The sequence below is a fragment of the Peromyscus maniculatus genome, chromosome 4 (genome assembly GCF_049852395.1).
Source record: "Peromyscus maniculatus bairdii isolate BWxNUB_F1_BW_parent chromosome 4, HU_Pman_BW_mat_3.1, whole genome shotgun sequence".
Classification (NCBI taxonomy): domain Eukaryota; kingdom Metazoa; phylum Chordata; class Mammalia; order Rodentia; family Cricetidae; genus Peromyscus; species Peromyscus maniculatus.
This window is the reverse complement of record NC_134855.1, coordinates 51,185,410-51,199,796: the sequence shown is the minus strand read 5'-3', so window position 1 is coordinate 51,199,796 and position 14,387 is coordinate 51,185,410. Positions and strand designations below refer to the sequence as shown.

Below are 14,387 nucleotides of genomic sequence, written 5' to 3'. Positions count from 1 at the left end.
GTGTCATATTTATATGAAGCTTCAGCCCTACATTTGAGGCACTTTCCAAAACCTAACCTGGCTAAGAAATATAGATACTTCTTAGCACCAACAAAAGGGAGTCACTCTTGGAAATGTGCTGTATATAGTTAACTTTTCCAACTCTACTAAATTCTAATCAAATAAATGAAAAAATAAAAAACCACTATGCTTTTGAAAAGAAACCCTTCAGTAAAACAAGATTTGAGTAAAGAAACGATTCTAGGAAGGGAAATGAAAGTATTTCAAATTTAGAAAAATGGCTTCTAACAGCAGTTATTTATAAAGAGGAAAATTGGGAGCAAAACCCAGACTACTGTTTAAAAAAAAAAACAGCATGGCAGTGCACACTTGTAACCCCAGGACTTGGGAAGTGGAGGATGGATGTCAGGAGTTCAGCTGGTACCTGATACCCAAACCAGCCAAAGCCACAAAGCAAAAGGCAAACTGGACCACCAGGATATCCAAATCAACACGGTGTTTTACAAAGTGCAGGGCTGCAGCTTCTGTTTGTGTCAAGGGTAATCGTTTCTTTTACAATCCTGCTTTCTTGTTTCCAGGCCTTCTAGCCGTTTCTTTGTTTCTTTTAAAAAAGCGTGAGAACATGCAGATCCCTGTGGGAATCATCATAATATCCGGCTGGGGGTAAGTGGTCTTTTTCTGTTTTCTTACTGGTTCCCACACACAGCCACTGTTCATTCACGCTTTCTTTCTCAATGACTCTGGTTACAGGATCCCTGCTCTCCTTGTTGGCGTGCTCTTGATAACTGGGAAACACAATGGAGACAGCATTGACTCCGCCTTCTTTTATGGAAAAGAGCAGGTGGGACGAGTTTATTGGCAGTTCCCTTCTTAGGAATTTCTTTTTAGCTAGTTTATGTACCTTGATATTCTTATATTAAAATTAAATTGAAAAAAATATGTATTTTATTTTTATTTATTTATTTTTGATTTTTTGAGACAGGGTTTCTTTGTGTGGCTTTACAGCCTTTCCTGGAACTTACTCTGTAGCCCAGGCTGGCCTCAAACTCACCAAGATCCTCCTGGCTCTGCCTCCTGAGTACTGGGATTAAAGGCGTGTACCACCACCGCCGCCTGGCACTTGAAAATATATTTTAATTTATTGGATAGGACTCTGGTGATTTTATAACACGGTATGACACCTCAAGATATGAACATTTTTAGCTGAAGATTTCTAAATGCTTATAACTTGACTTTTTAAATTTTTGGGTTTTTTTTTTAAAGATTTATTTATTTTTATTTTGTGTATGTGTGTTTTGCCTGAATATATGTACATACACAATGTGTGTGCAGAAACTGTTGAGGCCAGCAGAGGGAGTTGGATCCTCTGGAACTGGAGTTATAGACTGTTCTGAGCTGCCATGTGGGTTCTAGGAATCCAACCCAGCCAGGGCCTTTGTAGGAGCAGAAAGTGCTCTTAACCACTGAGCTATCTATCTAGCCCCTTAACTGATTTTCATTAAGATGCATTTATGAGCTAGGGCGGTGGTGGCGCACGCCTTTAATCCCAGCACTTGGGAGGCAGAGGCAGGTGGATCTTTGCGAGTTCGAGGCCAGCCTGATCTTCAGAGCAAGATCCAGGAAATGTGCAAAGCTACACAGAGAAACCCTGTCTCAAAAAAACAAACAAACAACCCCCCCCCAAAAAAAACCCAAAAACCACAAAAACAAAACAAAACAAAACAAACATTTATGAGCTATGTTTTCTCTGCTGAAGGGGAAAAAAAAGTAAACATCTTGGCAGTAATGTCAAATATGTTACTCTTATGAGAAGTACAAAGTGTATTTGAGCAAAGCGTGCTTGCAAATGTATAGTCCAGGAGGCTTATGGGACTTGCTGGATTCTTCAGGGGTAGGATCCACCAGCATATGTTTTAAAAAGCTTCCACCAAAGATTTTTAATTCTTACCTTTTGTTTTGTAATTTTGAACTTAATTCAGTTTTGTGAGAATAAACAAGATTATGTATAAAAAGGTCTTACACTAATACATCCAGCTGGTGCTCATAAATATTAGCTATAATTTTTATAATCATTACTATAAGCAAGCCTCCATTCACTGAAGTATGGTTGAACTAAATGCAGCATTCAGAAGTAAATAAAGAGTCTGTAAGAAATCATTTCGTTACTTAAAGGAAAGCAATGGCTGTATTGTTAACCACTTGCTATACATGAAACATCTAAGAAACCTGTATGATTAAAGACAAACCATGATTTCTTTACAAGTAAATCATGTTCCTTCCATAACCATTTTAAAGAAACATTGTCCTGTAGTATTTAAAGCTATGGGGGGTGGGGGGATCTGTGGTTGGTATGTAAAATGAATAAAAAATTTCTTAATAAAAAAGCTATATAGATATATTTTCTATCAAATTTTTTTATTTTAAATGATTTATTTTTATTTTATATGCATTGGTATTTTGCCTGCATGTATGTCTGTGTGAGGGTGTCAGATCTCCTGGAACTGGAATTACAGGCAGGTATGAGTTGTCATGTGAGTGCTGGGAACTGAACCCAGGTCCTCTGGAAGAGCAGCCAGTGTTCTTAACCACGGAGCCATCTCTCCAAAAAAGTTTTCTTAAACCTACTGTGCTAAGATTATTAAGATGAGATTGTGAAAACTGGCCTAACATCTTTTTCTGATACTGGCAGATGATCACCACAGCAGTCACCCTGTTCTGCAGCATTCTGATGGCTGGTGTGTCACTCATGTGCATGAACCGTACCACCCAAGCTGGTCACTATGAAGGTTTCGGCCAATCTCAGAACCACAAACCAGTAGAGCCTGGAAGCACTTCATTTGAGGAGAGCCTAGCACCAACAAATGAACCAGAACTCTTTACAAGTTCTATTCCAGAAACAAGTATGAGCTCTACATATATATATAATTTTATTTTTGATTTTTCAAAACAGGCTTTCACTGTGTAGCCCTGGCTATCTTGGAACTCACTCTGTAGACCAGGCTGGCCTAGAACTCACAGAGATCCGCCTGCCTCTGCCTCCTGAGTGCTGGGATTAAAGGTGTGTGCCACCACTGCCCAGCTGCATATATTTGAAAACAAACAGTCACATGTATCCTAGATGTTTTTGCTCAATATAGATTCACTCTACTACTCTGAATATTATAGGTATTTGTCAATTGAACAACTTGATTAATTCTATTAGAACTTCATTCCTGAACACACGAATCTGAGATAATGTTTTGTTGAATTCTAAGACTTCTGAGTGAGTTGGTTAGTTGGTTGTTTGGTTGGCTGGCTGGCTGTTTGAAACAGGGTCTTATTCTGAATCCAAGGCTGGCCTCAAACTGTTGATCTTCCTGCTTAAGCCTCCTGAGTGCTGGGAGGACAGTCCTGAGCCGCTGTGCCAGTTTTCAGTGCTGGGGACTGAACTCAGAACCTTACACACTCTCTGCAAGTGTTCTACCTCTAAGCCATGTCCCCAGCTTTGATCTGAGAATTTTGGAAGGAATTGGAAGGTCCTTCTTAGGAAACTAAACACACACATTTCCAACTTTAGCAACATTTCATCAGGCAAGTGCCATCAATAAGATGAATTTTAAGGAAAGACCTAACTGAATTTAAGGTTAATTATAGAAATTATAAGCCAAGTCGACTTACCACCTAATTTTTATATAGTTTCTCAGTTAAGAATTTTTCTTTTACACCTTTAAAATATTGAAGTTAAGAGATTTTTTAATTATTTTTATGACTCTTACAAGTTCTATGAAACATTTCCCATCCACAGTGTCGTGGGACACAGTCACAACCATTCACTTGTGTGTTGTTAGTGGCTGTGTTCATACTGGAATGGCAGAGTTGAATCACTGCCACAGAGCCCAGATGGCTTTTGTGGAAAATGCTCGGTTATTCTATCTTACCGCTTGTAGTCCATCAGCCTCCAAACCCTTCGGCATCCAGTCCAGCTTATGTGAAATTAACTAACCTTCCTTACGGAGCTGTGGTCACACCAGACTCCTGTTGCGGTGCAGGTCAAGACTCTCTAGTGTCGTCCCCGTCCCCCCAGTCCCCGATTGTCCCTGCTGAACACCGGCTCCTCCTCCTCTCCCTGTGCACACTCCCCACACTTTGCCCCAGACTGGCCCCTGTGTGGTCTCACCTCTCTTCTTGCTGTTGCTGCAAAGCCCTTCAGCCTGGGCCCACTGACGATTTGTGATGACATCATCAGACTTTTATTCTTTCAAGCTCCTTGACTGTGTTCCTTTTAAAACGGAAGTTCAATGGTGCCTTTACTAAAACGTTCGACTGTTTTCCGTAAGCCCGGCATACTTCTCAGATCATGCCCTACCTCCTTCCCTTCCTCACTTTCTTTGCCCTTTGCGGTTATCCTCTAACCGGGTCTGGGGCAGCCCTAGAAGACTCCCACCTCCAGGTCGCCTGCCCCGTAGTCTTCCTCCGTGAATGTTCTAGATGGCTGCCAAACGCTAACATCTCGGGGAAGCCCTGAACAAGGGACTTGAGACCCTCGCGAGACTTACGCATTTCTCTCTCAACTTGACTTTGAGAAAGAGCAAAAACCTGAGCCGTGGGCTTTAATCCTTGTTGAGATCATCCCCAGCAAGAAAACTAATGTGAGTCAACGTTATAAACGGGGCAGCGAGCTGCTTTGTCCGTAGGAAACCTGCCGTATTCCTGCTTTTGTGTCCTTGGTTATGATCCTAACTTTGTTGCAGTTTTTTTTTTTTTTTTGTTTTTTGTTTTTTGTTTTTGTGGGACTGAAATTGAATGCTAGGGGAGAGCTCTCCCCTTGAGCTGTATCCACAGCCTCCTCCCTCGTCTCACTGTTTCATAACTGCTCTTGTTTATTTGGCCCGCTCTCCTGTAAATGCCATTTCTGATTTGTCTTTATAGCCTCGGTTCCTCGTGAGATATCGGGCTTACTGTATACACTTAGTAACGTTATTTTTATGTGGAGTGTAGTTGGGTGGGTGTCATGAGTCCCTGACACTATCATGAAGACTGCTTCAGGAAAATACTTGCTTAATTACGGTTCACCCGTGTTCTAAGGAAAAAGGTTTCAAAATCTGTCTGGTTATGTTTCTCCCCTAAATCCTGTTTTCTTCTGCTTTATTGAAAGTATAAGCACATAACACCTCAGATGACCATCCTGGTCTCTTGTGTAGTTTGGTAATTCAATATAGCTCACCTATCTCTGTTTCCCATTGCATATTTGTTACAGACCTATGACTTTTGTGTTATGAATAGTGTGAAATTGGGGTCACATTTTATTATGTGATTAAGAGTCTAGTTAATATGGCTGGAATGATGGCTCAGTGATTAAGAACACTTGCTGCTCCTGCAGTGGGCCTGGACTCAGTTCCCAGGGCCTATATGGTGGCTCACATTCCAGTGCATCAGATGCCCTCTTCTGGCTTCCCTGGACACCAGGCACACACATTGTACACATACATACATGTAAGCAAAACACTCATGCACATAAAACAGAAATATATGAATCTTAAAACAAATAAATCTTGAAAATAAATAAAAACAGTATGCTTAACAAAAAAATGTTTGTCTAACAAAGAGAAAGCTGATGGCTACTGATAAGCCCTTATATTTGAAGGAAGAAACTGCAAAGTAGTTTCCTACAGAGGCCATGATTGCCTATTTATGTACACATTTGTGTGCATGCAGGTGTTCATCCCCTGAAGGTATGTTATTGGAATGTGCTGGCCTTACATGTTTTCTTCATTTTTATTTCTTTTTGTGTAATTTCATTATTTAAACCTTCATATTTCTGAAGAGAGCTGGACGAGATAATTTATTTTCTTTTCTGTTATTCTGTGGTTCTGTTTTTAACCTTAAGGTGGCATTATTATCTTAAAATTCAAAAGACATTTGTAATGGCTTGTAGATAATAGCTTTTGTACTTTGAAATCCTTTTGTTTTTAAGACTATCACAGGAGGACTTAAGTACATTATCAATGAGAGGTTAAGCCTAAGTATTACTCATTTTTCTAGCATGTGCATTTTAATAGTTTACCACTGAAGCTATAATTCTATTCATATTGCAATCCATGTCAGGAAGCACCATGCCTATATGACTGTAAAAAAATTTAAAGGTCACTGTGTGCAGTTATCAGAGGAAATAAACATAAGGAAATAAACATATAAACAAACAAACAAATAAATAAATACGGAGGGAAATTACCACTATGCAGCATGTCTCCCTGTGACTTGCGTGGAGCAGCCTGCCTGTGAGCCAGCTGGAGATTCAGCCATGTGTGCTTGTAGGGAAGAATGGAGTACTGCTTTGCCCGAATCTTCCAGACTCCTGAGGTGGAAGAGCTTGAAAGAAGTGACTGCAGAGATGAGCCTGGAAGAGGACTCTATCAGCCATGCCCAGACACGCGCGGGCTTCCGACTGACTGTAAAGAATTATCCAGAAAGAAGGGAATGCCTTTTGTCCAATCGCTGGGCCAGGCAGACAGCGAATCCAAGTCACAGGCGGCTTTTATTTAGGCCAACATTGGTCATCAGCAGAGCAGTTTTATTTAGGAAAGTGATGAATGAAAGTCTTGTTTTAGGAAATGATTGAATTCTTAGTTTCTGAAGTACAGTGTCTCCAGGAAGCAGCCTGGATAAAAACCTTTCTCTGTCTCATGCAGTGAGGGGACAACATAAGGAGCTGATCACTTGTCTGACACCGTTTAATCGCTCACCTCTGTATAGGCACACCTAGATGCGTACCCGTACAGAAAATGTTTCCACGGAGACAACCTGAGTGGCTTGGCATGGCTTGGCATCTTTTGAACTTGGGCATTTCTGTTGTGGTTGGGCCCCCCTTCACATCCTATTTCCTGTGTCTAGGTTGCTGTTCTTGCTCCTTGGGAAACGGTGATGTACACTGTCCATCAATAGAGCCAGTAACAACCGCAAGTGCCAGTGGGCCTGTGCCGCCTTCCTTTGAGAAAAGTAAGTGCCCTGGGGCCGTGAGGGGAGGCTTAAGGGTGAAAAAGAAACCTTTGTATCCTTATATGTTAAAAGAACACTGCACAGGCTTCCTGTTGAGGCTATACACTGTAAAACGTGGCTTGAGAATATGTTTCCAGTAAGATGGGGGCAAGTGATAATAAGATCATAATCATAGAAACAACTCATTTTGAAAAAATAAATTTCTTAAAGATAGTATTAAAATTGATTTCCCAATAAATTTAACTCACATGCCTGAGGTGGGTATAGCTCAGTGGTAAGTACTTGCCCAACATAAAATCCTATGTTTCATCCCCAGAATTTTTAAAACAAAAAACAAAGGTTAATTGAAGTGAGAAATCCAGGAAACCTATTGAATTTTGGCCTTTTTTCTTCTCTTGAAAGCTGAGACTGTCCCCCGGCTTTATTTTCTAGGACCAGGACTAATTAATTAGTTAGGCTCTTTATAAAATGCAAGAGGTAATAGTACCTTTGCTTCATGGTTTGTCAAAATAGAACATAATAGGGTATGTGTGGCTCATGTGGATTCATCACAGATAAAACTATTAATTCAACCTTTAAAATTATATGTAAACTATATGAAGTATGTCTAAGTTGTGTATCATAATTATATACCATAAATTGTGTAGACAGAGACCCTTGTTAAGTAGGCAGAAGGAACTACCGCATACTGCTTGTGCATCTCCAGAGAGACTCTGCACCGTAACACGAGGGCGTTCTCCAGGGCCACCGACAGTGAGCCCCCGAGTCTGGGCTGAGCGCGCTTTGGTGCTGTTTCTCTTGGGAAGTCACGGTGGGTCTGGAATAATTAAACCCTGCTCACTATTTCGTAGCGGACCGCTGTGTGAGTCACTGTGACTCCCGAAGCTGCATCCTAGCCCAGGAGGAAGAGCAGCACCTGCAGACAGGAGACCCTCAGCTGACCCGACACGTCCTGCTGTGTTTACTGCTCATCATCGGCCTGTTTGCCGTAAATGCTTCTTCTGCTTCTGTTGGGGTGGGGGGGGGGTATTTCTTTAAACAGGCGGCTTCGCTCAGAGAAGCTTCACTGCTACTTTGCAGACGTATGGTGGCTAGGCCATCTGAATTTTAACATGTAGCTAAATGTTTGAGGCATGAGGATAGGGACAGGGAATGAATGGTTTACTCCGTGGCCCAATCACTCCAACGGTCTGTTCTTTGTACAGTCACGTATTCAGTCTATACGCTGGAGCCCAGAATTTGTCAAAACCAAGTATTCCCATGATATATGCAGGACTGCTTACTTCTGACAGTGAACAAATACCTAAATTAGCTCTCTAAAGATATTTTTCAAGGCTGGAGAGATGGCTCAGCGGTTAAGAGCACTGGCTGTTCTTCCAGAAGTCCTGAGTTCAATTCCCAGCAACCACATGGTGGCTCACAACCGTCTGTAAGGAGATCTGGTGCCCTCTTCTGGCCTGCAAGGATACATGCAGACATTACACTGTAAAATAAAGAAATAAATCTTTAAAAAAAAAAAAAAAAAAAAAAAGATATTTTCCAAATAAACTTTTCAAATAATTTTTAGGGCCTAGAGAGGTGGCTCAACAGTTAAAAGCGCTTGCTGCTCTTGCAGAGAACCAAAGATTCTCATCATCTCTAACCACTGTCTATAACTGCAGTTCAGGGGATCTGATGCCCTCTTCTGGCCTCTGTGGGCGCCAGGCAAACACATGGGAACAACAGATGTATGTACACAGGAAAACACTCAGACATATACATCTTTAAAATTTTTAAATTATGAAAATCTCCATACTATAGAGAACAAGAAAAATATCTATCATACTAATGCCTTCTAATTTTTCTTTTTCATTATTATTTAATTCTTTTGTGTGGAGATTGAACCCAGGGCCTCAGGAATGTGAATCACAAGCTTAAGTACTGACCTGTAGCCTCAGCCCTGCCTGCTAACTGTTCAGCACACTCTGCATGGTTCTATAGTCCATCCAGGCCTCTGTGTTGCTTTTTCCCACCTATATCAAACAAGGCTATTTGACCAAAGTGTTCAAAGCCATTGTTTTAAATTATTTCCCAATAATCACAAAAAAGCAACATCATAATTTATTCAAGTACTTCTTTATTCAAAATGCCCTAATAAACACCTCCAGACATTGTGTTTTCTATTGGTAGATTCCTGAGGTGGAGAACCCTGCATCAAAGTCTAGAAGCATTTCTATGACACAGATGTATTCTATTGATTCTTTTCCAGAGGGGTAGTGCACATTCATAGAGCCTTCATGCCAGCATAAAATATTGAAAGATTTTCGGTGTTATAATTTATAAATACAGTACTTAATTTTATTGTGTACATTTCTTTAACTATAGAAGGGCTTTCCTTTGTTATTCTCATTTGTGAATTATCAGTTGTTACACATGATCCCTTCCCATGCTTCGAGTGTGACCCCCAGAGATGGGAGGTGGGCCAAAAGCCTCTGCAGCCGCCTCACACTGGATGCTCGTTATACATAGCGTGGATTAGGCAGCAACACTTAACGGCCCTCCAAGAACAAGAGTCCAAAACAAGAACTGCTGCCAGGAACTGCTGCTTGGTGATAGAACTGTTTTCTTGTGTCAAACTAATTTTAAAATCCATCCTGTGTAGGCTAGTCGGCAGTCCTGATCTATTATGTAAGCTTCTGTATTATGGCTCATGTCTTCTTGCTTCCAAGTTGATCAGAATAGACAGTTTGAGTGGCATCTGTCAAGAGGAAGGTTGAAACCTCTTGTTTGAAAGACAAAGCTTCGACATTCTCTCGGTGTTTTTCCCTGTAGTCTTTTCCCCCTAATTATTAGCTAGAGAAGTTATCATACTGTGCGCTGGATGGGGAGAAATGATTCTCTGCTTCATTTTCAAGTGGCTTTTTCTTCCCTTTACAGAATCTCTCTAGTTGTTTGTGGTGGCTGTTCAACCACGAGACTGGACGACTCTATGTTGAATTACAGTTTTTCTGTGCCGTGTTTAACTTTGGCCAGGTATTTATTGACTGAGAACGAGAGGGTTGTTTTCTCGGGTGAGGTGATTGGGGGAGGGTGGTGCAGACGGTGTTTTCTTTTACATCAAAAGGGTTCAGTTTGTTTATCAGCTGCTGGTACGCATGACAGCTGACAGCTGCTGCCTGTCTCCCCATAGAGATGAATTATTATATTGGTTGAAGTCATCAGAATGTACGCTGATGCTTCAACCAGAAATACCAAAGACTTTTTTTTTTTTGCTTTGGCATTGAGATGAAGAATAATGATTTAAGCAGGAACAAGATGTCCCCAAATTTTTCTTAAACTTATGATCTTCCTAACTCACTTTGGAAGATAACCTGCTTCTCTGAGCCTTAGTTTGGCTACTTAACACTACTAAATATCTCAGGTTTTTTGAATGACAGCTCCTTAAATCAGTATTTTAAAAATCATGTGATATATAAATACATTTTAGCAGAAACAGTAGTAGTGTTCCTCCAGAGGTTACCCTGTACCAACCCTTGTTAAGGATTTTATGTTCATTATCTCATGTAAATACCAAGATACCTACAAAATAGACACTATCATCCCCCTCTCATGTTACTATTAAAATTTATATTTAATGTCTGGCATTTAGAAGGCCTTGGGTTTAATCCCTAACACTGGGACAAAAAGGAGGATATTTAAAGAAAAATAACATTTTAAATTTTGGGAAATATTTTATATGCAAAGTTCAAAATTTGATCTTTTCATCAACCTGCTTTTCTTATCTCTTCTTTTTTAAGGTGCCAGGGATTGAATTTTCACTTGTACACACTAGGCATACTAGTGACCACATGTAACCACACTGAACCACATCCCCAACTCAACCCCTTACTTTTTCATTAGAGAATAGTCAGTCATCCATAAACTGAATATCAACTTGAAAAATACTGTGTTGGAAATCACTGCCTATTAAATTTGAAATATTTTGCCATATAAGGTAGTTAAAATTTGTCAGTTTCTGCTTCTACATATTTTCGCCTTCCACTAACCACTCAGAGTGTTTCCTGCTTGTTTTGACATTGTTATTGGAAGAAAACCAGCAAAGTATAAAGGAACACATTATATAATAAGTTCATTACAGACAAACATGGGTGCCCCAGAGCCATCTGATACCAGTTTCACTTGTGATACTATTTTAAGATCTGACATTACCCAACTATAGAATACGAGGCTGAAAATTCACAGCCCCACTAAGCATTTTGCATTCAGAAAGCCTACTCCAGATTGAGCCATGTTAGGACGGGAACCAAGCAAGCTCCATGCCACAGGGCTTTGTCAAGAACAGAACTAATGGCAGGAATGTTGTACTTCAAATGCTATCCATACAGCTTATGTCTCAAGTGGCTCAAAGGCATGAGAAGACACAATCTCACTCCAATCCTATTTTCCTTTTAAAGATCTAGTGTAGTGAGATGTTCCCTTCTGACTATTTGTACTTAAGACAATCAAGTCCTTCATGTAATATTTTGTATTTACAAATTTTTAATTATGTGTATGTCTGTCTTATTGGTGTGTCTGGGAAAGGTGGGGTATGTGCATGTGAGTACAGTTGCCTGTGGAGGCCAGCAGAGGGCGTCAGATCCTCTGGAAGAAGTTTTGAGCCACTCAGCATGAGTGCTGGGAACTGAGCTCAGCTTTTCCAGAAGAGAACTCTGGACTCCCCGCTGCTAAGCCCACCCTCTAGCTTCATGTAACGGCACATGAAGAACCATGCTTGCAATGCATAAGTCTTTGGGGGACCTTTCATATCTACAACATAATGCTAACTGTATTACAATTAGATATTATAGGTCTTGTTAATTATATTTCAACAGAAAAATAATAAGTACTTGGGCACTCACTGAGAGATTTTCTTTTAGAAAAAAGAGGGAAACACAAACATGTAGGCTTTAAATGATTTTGTTTTTCTTCAGGAGCTGACATGCAAATGCAGTTCTTCAACACTGGCTTTTAGCACCCATCATAATTACTAGGACAGAATGATTGGGAAGCGGGTGTCGTGTGCCTGCAGACACTGAACTTCAGTCTGCTTTGAATGCTGAATTAAAATGTTGCTCCCATCACTATCGGCTGCTTCCTCACACACTAACTGCCTTAATTTCTTAAGGTTGTATTGTTGAATCAAACAGAGTAACTGTTTTCTCTCCTAGGGATTTATTTCCTTTGGAATCTTTGGGCTGGACAAACATTTAATCATCCTACCTTTCAAAAGAAGGTAAATTCAGTTTTGAAATAAGCCTTTGTGATGACAAGGCCATTCTATTAAAATATTGATACTTTTTATACTTTTATATCTGCTAGGAGACCATAAATACCACACAAAGGTTATCTGTGAAATCACATATTTGTTGCAGATAATTGCAGAGAAAGTATTGGAAGAAGTATTATAAATCCAGCAATGTAATTTGCATTTTAACAAGAATTGATGGGCACTGACTTCTAGCAATGCTATTAACTATATATAGTGGAATGAAACTTGGAAATGGAAGTCGTAGGTGCTGGATTCCTCATCAAAGTCTACATCTGATTCTTCTTCTCCTTTGACAATAAGCTTTCTCTTTCTATCAAACTGAGTGTTTACAGAAAATTCAAGGATTCTCTCAACTTTGGGGGTTTTGTTGGCTTCTAGGAAGGTTTCTTTTAAGGAAGATCAAGGTTTCTTTGTGAAAAATAACAAGGTAAAGGTTTCAACATGGGGTGGAGAGAGAGGCAGGGAAAAATGTTTGTTCTCCACTTGCTCTCGAGGGAAAATTCATAGACACTAGAAGGGCTAGTGGAATTCAGCCTACTTACTCTATAAGGAGTGCCAGTTGAGAGTGTCTGCCCCTTCTCCACCATCATCACCGTCAGTATTTTCATTAAGATGTCATTGCTAAGGGACATCAGCATTCCTTAAAGAAAAGTATAAAAGAAAAGCCAGTCAGCGTAGTCGCCAGCTTCATAATGCCAGGTCAGTGGTCAGCAGTTGTCTTGCCTGGATGGACAGAATGGATTGTTTTATACTCCAGACCCTGGCGCTTGTTTCTGTGCTACTAATGTTGGAGATGGTGAAATAAAATGCCTATCCATAAGTTACCTTGGTTGGCTTAGTTTTGGTTTTAGTCTCTGAGGAAGTGTGAGACATCCGGCCTAGTGTCTAAGCTAGGTCTGGGCTGCAAAAAGGTCAGAGACAGCCGGGCGGTGGTGGCGCACGCCTTTAATCCCAGCACTCGGGAGGCAGAGCCAGGCGGATCTTTGTGAGTTCGAGGCCAGCCTGGGCTACCAAGTGAGTCCCAGGAAAGGCGCAAAGCTACACAGAGAAACCCTGTCTCGAAAAACCAAAAAAAAAAAAAAAAAAAAAAAAAAGGTCAGAGACAGAAGGAATATCTTAGTACAAACTGAAGTGGGTCAAACGTATCTGCAGCGTGTATAAAGGGTCAGCCCCGCCCCAGCCTGCTCCAAGAGCGGGTGAGGACAGGGGCCTTTCTGGTTCAGAGATTAATGACATCTGGTTATTGATGACAGCTTTGGTGATGGATTTTGAATAGCTACTTGGTGAGGCAGTTTGGATCTTCTCACACCTGTTTTCTTTAAGAAACAGCCCGCTTAAATTTTGGTTTTCAGGCTTGAATTCCTGTGGAACAATAAGGAAACAGCAGAAAACAGAGACTCCCCTGTTTCTGAGGAAATAAAAATGACCTGTCAGCAATTTGTCCATTATCACCGTGACCTGTGCATCCGAAACATCGTCAGAGAAAGAAGGTAAAGCCAGTACAGGGTTCAGAAACATAGATTCCAGATTATTAACATTAGGTTTTAACAAGCTAATAACTGTGGGTAAGTTTTTAGTTTAAGAAATAAGATATAAAAATGACATATCACTTTGATTTTTACATTTAATGTCAGGTAGCTTCTGATTCCTATATAAAATGTGAGCTGTTGGGCAGGGTATTAACATTCTCTTCATGTTGGCCATTAGTGTCTCTCATAAAGCACTGAAAAACACTAGGTTTAGAAGGGATTTTATATTCTCATCTCCTAGTACTATGTCATTTCATGATGCTGTCAAGAGAATGAAATGAAATTTCTCCCTCTTAATTAATTCTATGATATTTATTTCACCCCCAGTCCTAGTCATTATTTTGTGACATGATATTTATTCTTCTAATCCCCAAGGTACAGAATGTGCTGCAGCAGGAAATGATGGACTATGAGTAATCAAATATTACAGTGTGCTGATAGTTCTAGTTGTCATCAAAGAGGAAATAAAACAAAGCAAAAAGTAAAGAACCTAATACCTTTATGTGTATTTCTAAAGATGTGGGGATTACTATTCAAGATGGTTCATTTCTAAGGACTCTGACACTATGCTCAACATGCATGCCACTGACAATCGG

General features: G+C 40.3%; 1 protein-coding gene across 6 annotated transcripts in view; it reads left to right on the top strand.

The window, feature by feature from the left end:
* The window catches only part of Gpr155 (G protein-coupled receptor 155), a 43,467-nt gene that overhangs the window by 23,577 nt on the left and 5,503 nt on the right, over positions 1-14,387 (top strand). For 4 of the 6 annotated variants that reach the window (XM_015988049.3, XM_006972433.4, XM_042275462.2 and 1 more), the window contains 8 exons: positions 579-663; positions 751-841; positions 2,690-2,900; positions 6,871-6,975; positions 7,827-7,963; positions 9,892-9,987; positions 12,162-12,226; positions 13,615-13,752. In XM_015988049.3, coding sequence (XP_015843535.2) covers positions 579-663; positions 751-841; positions 2,690-2,900; positions 6,871-6,975; positions 7,827-7,963; positions 9,892-9,987; positions 12,162-12,226; positions 13,615-13,752 — 928 coding nt within the window. Of the gene's footprint in view, positions 1-578; positions 664-750; positions 842-2,689; positions 2,901-6,870; positions 6,976-7,826; positions 7,964-9,891; positions 9,988-12,161; positions 12,227-13,614; positions 13,753-14,166; positions 14,306-14,387 lie in introns of those variants that run through there. The other 2 variants (XM_076569675.1, XM_042275465.2) reach the window with 1 other exon arrangement.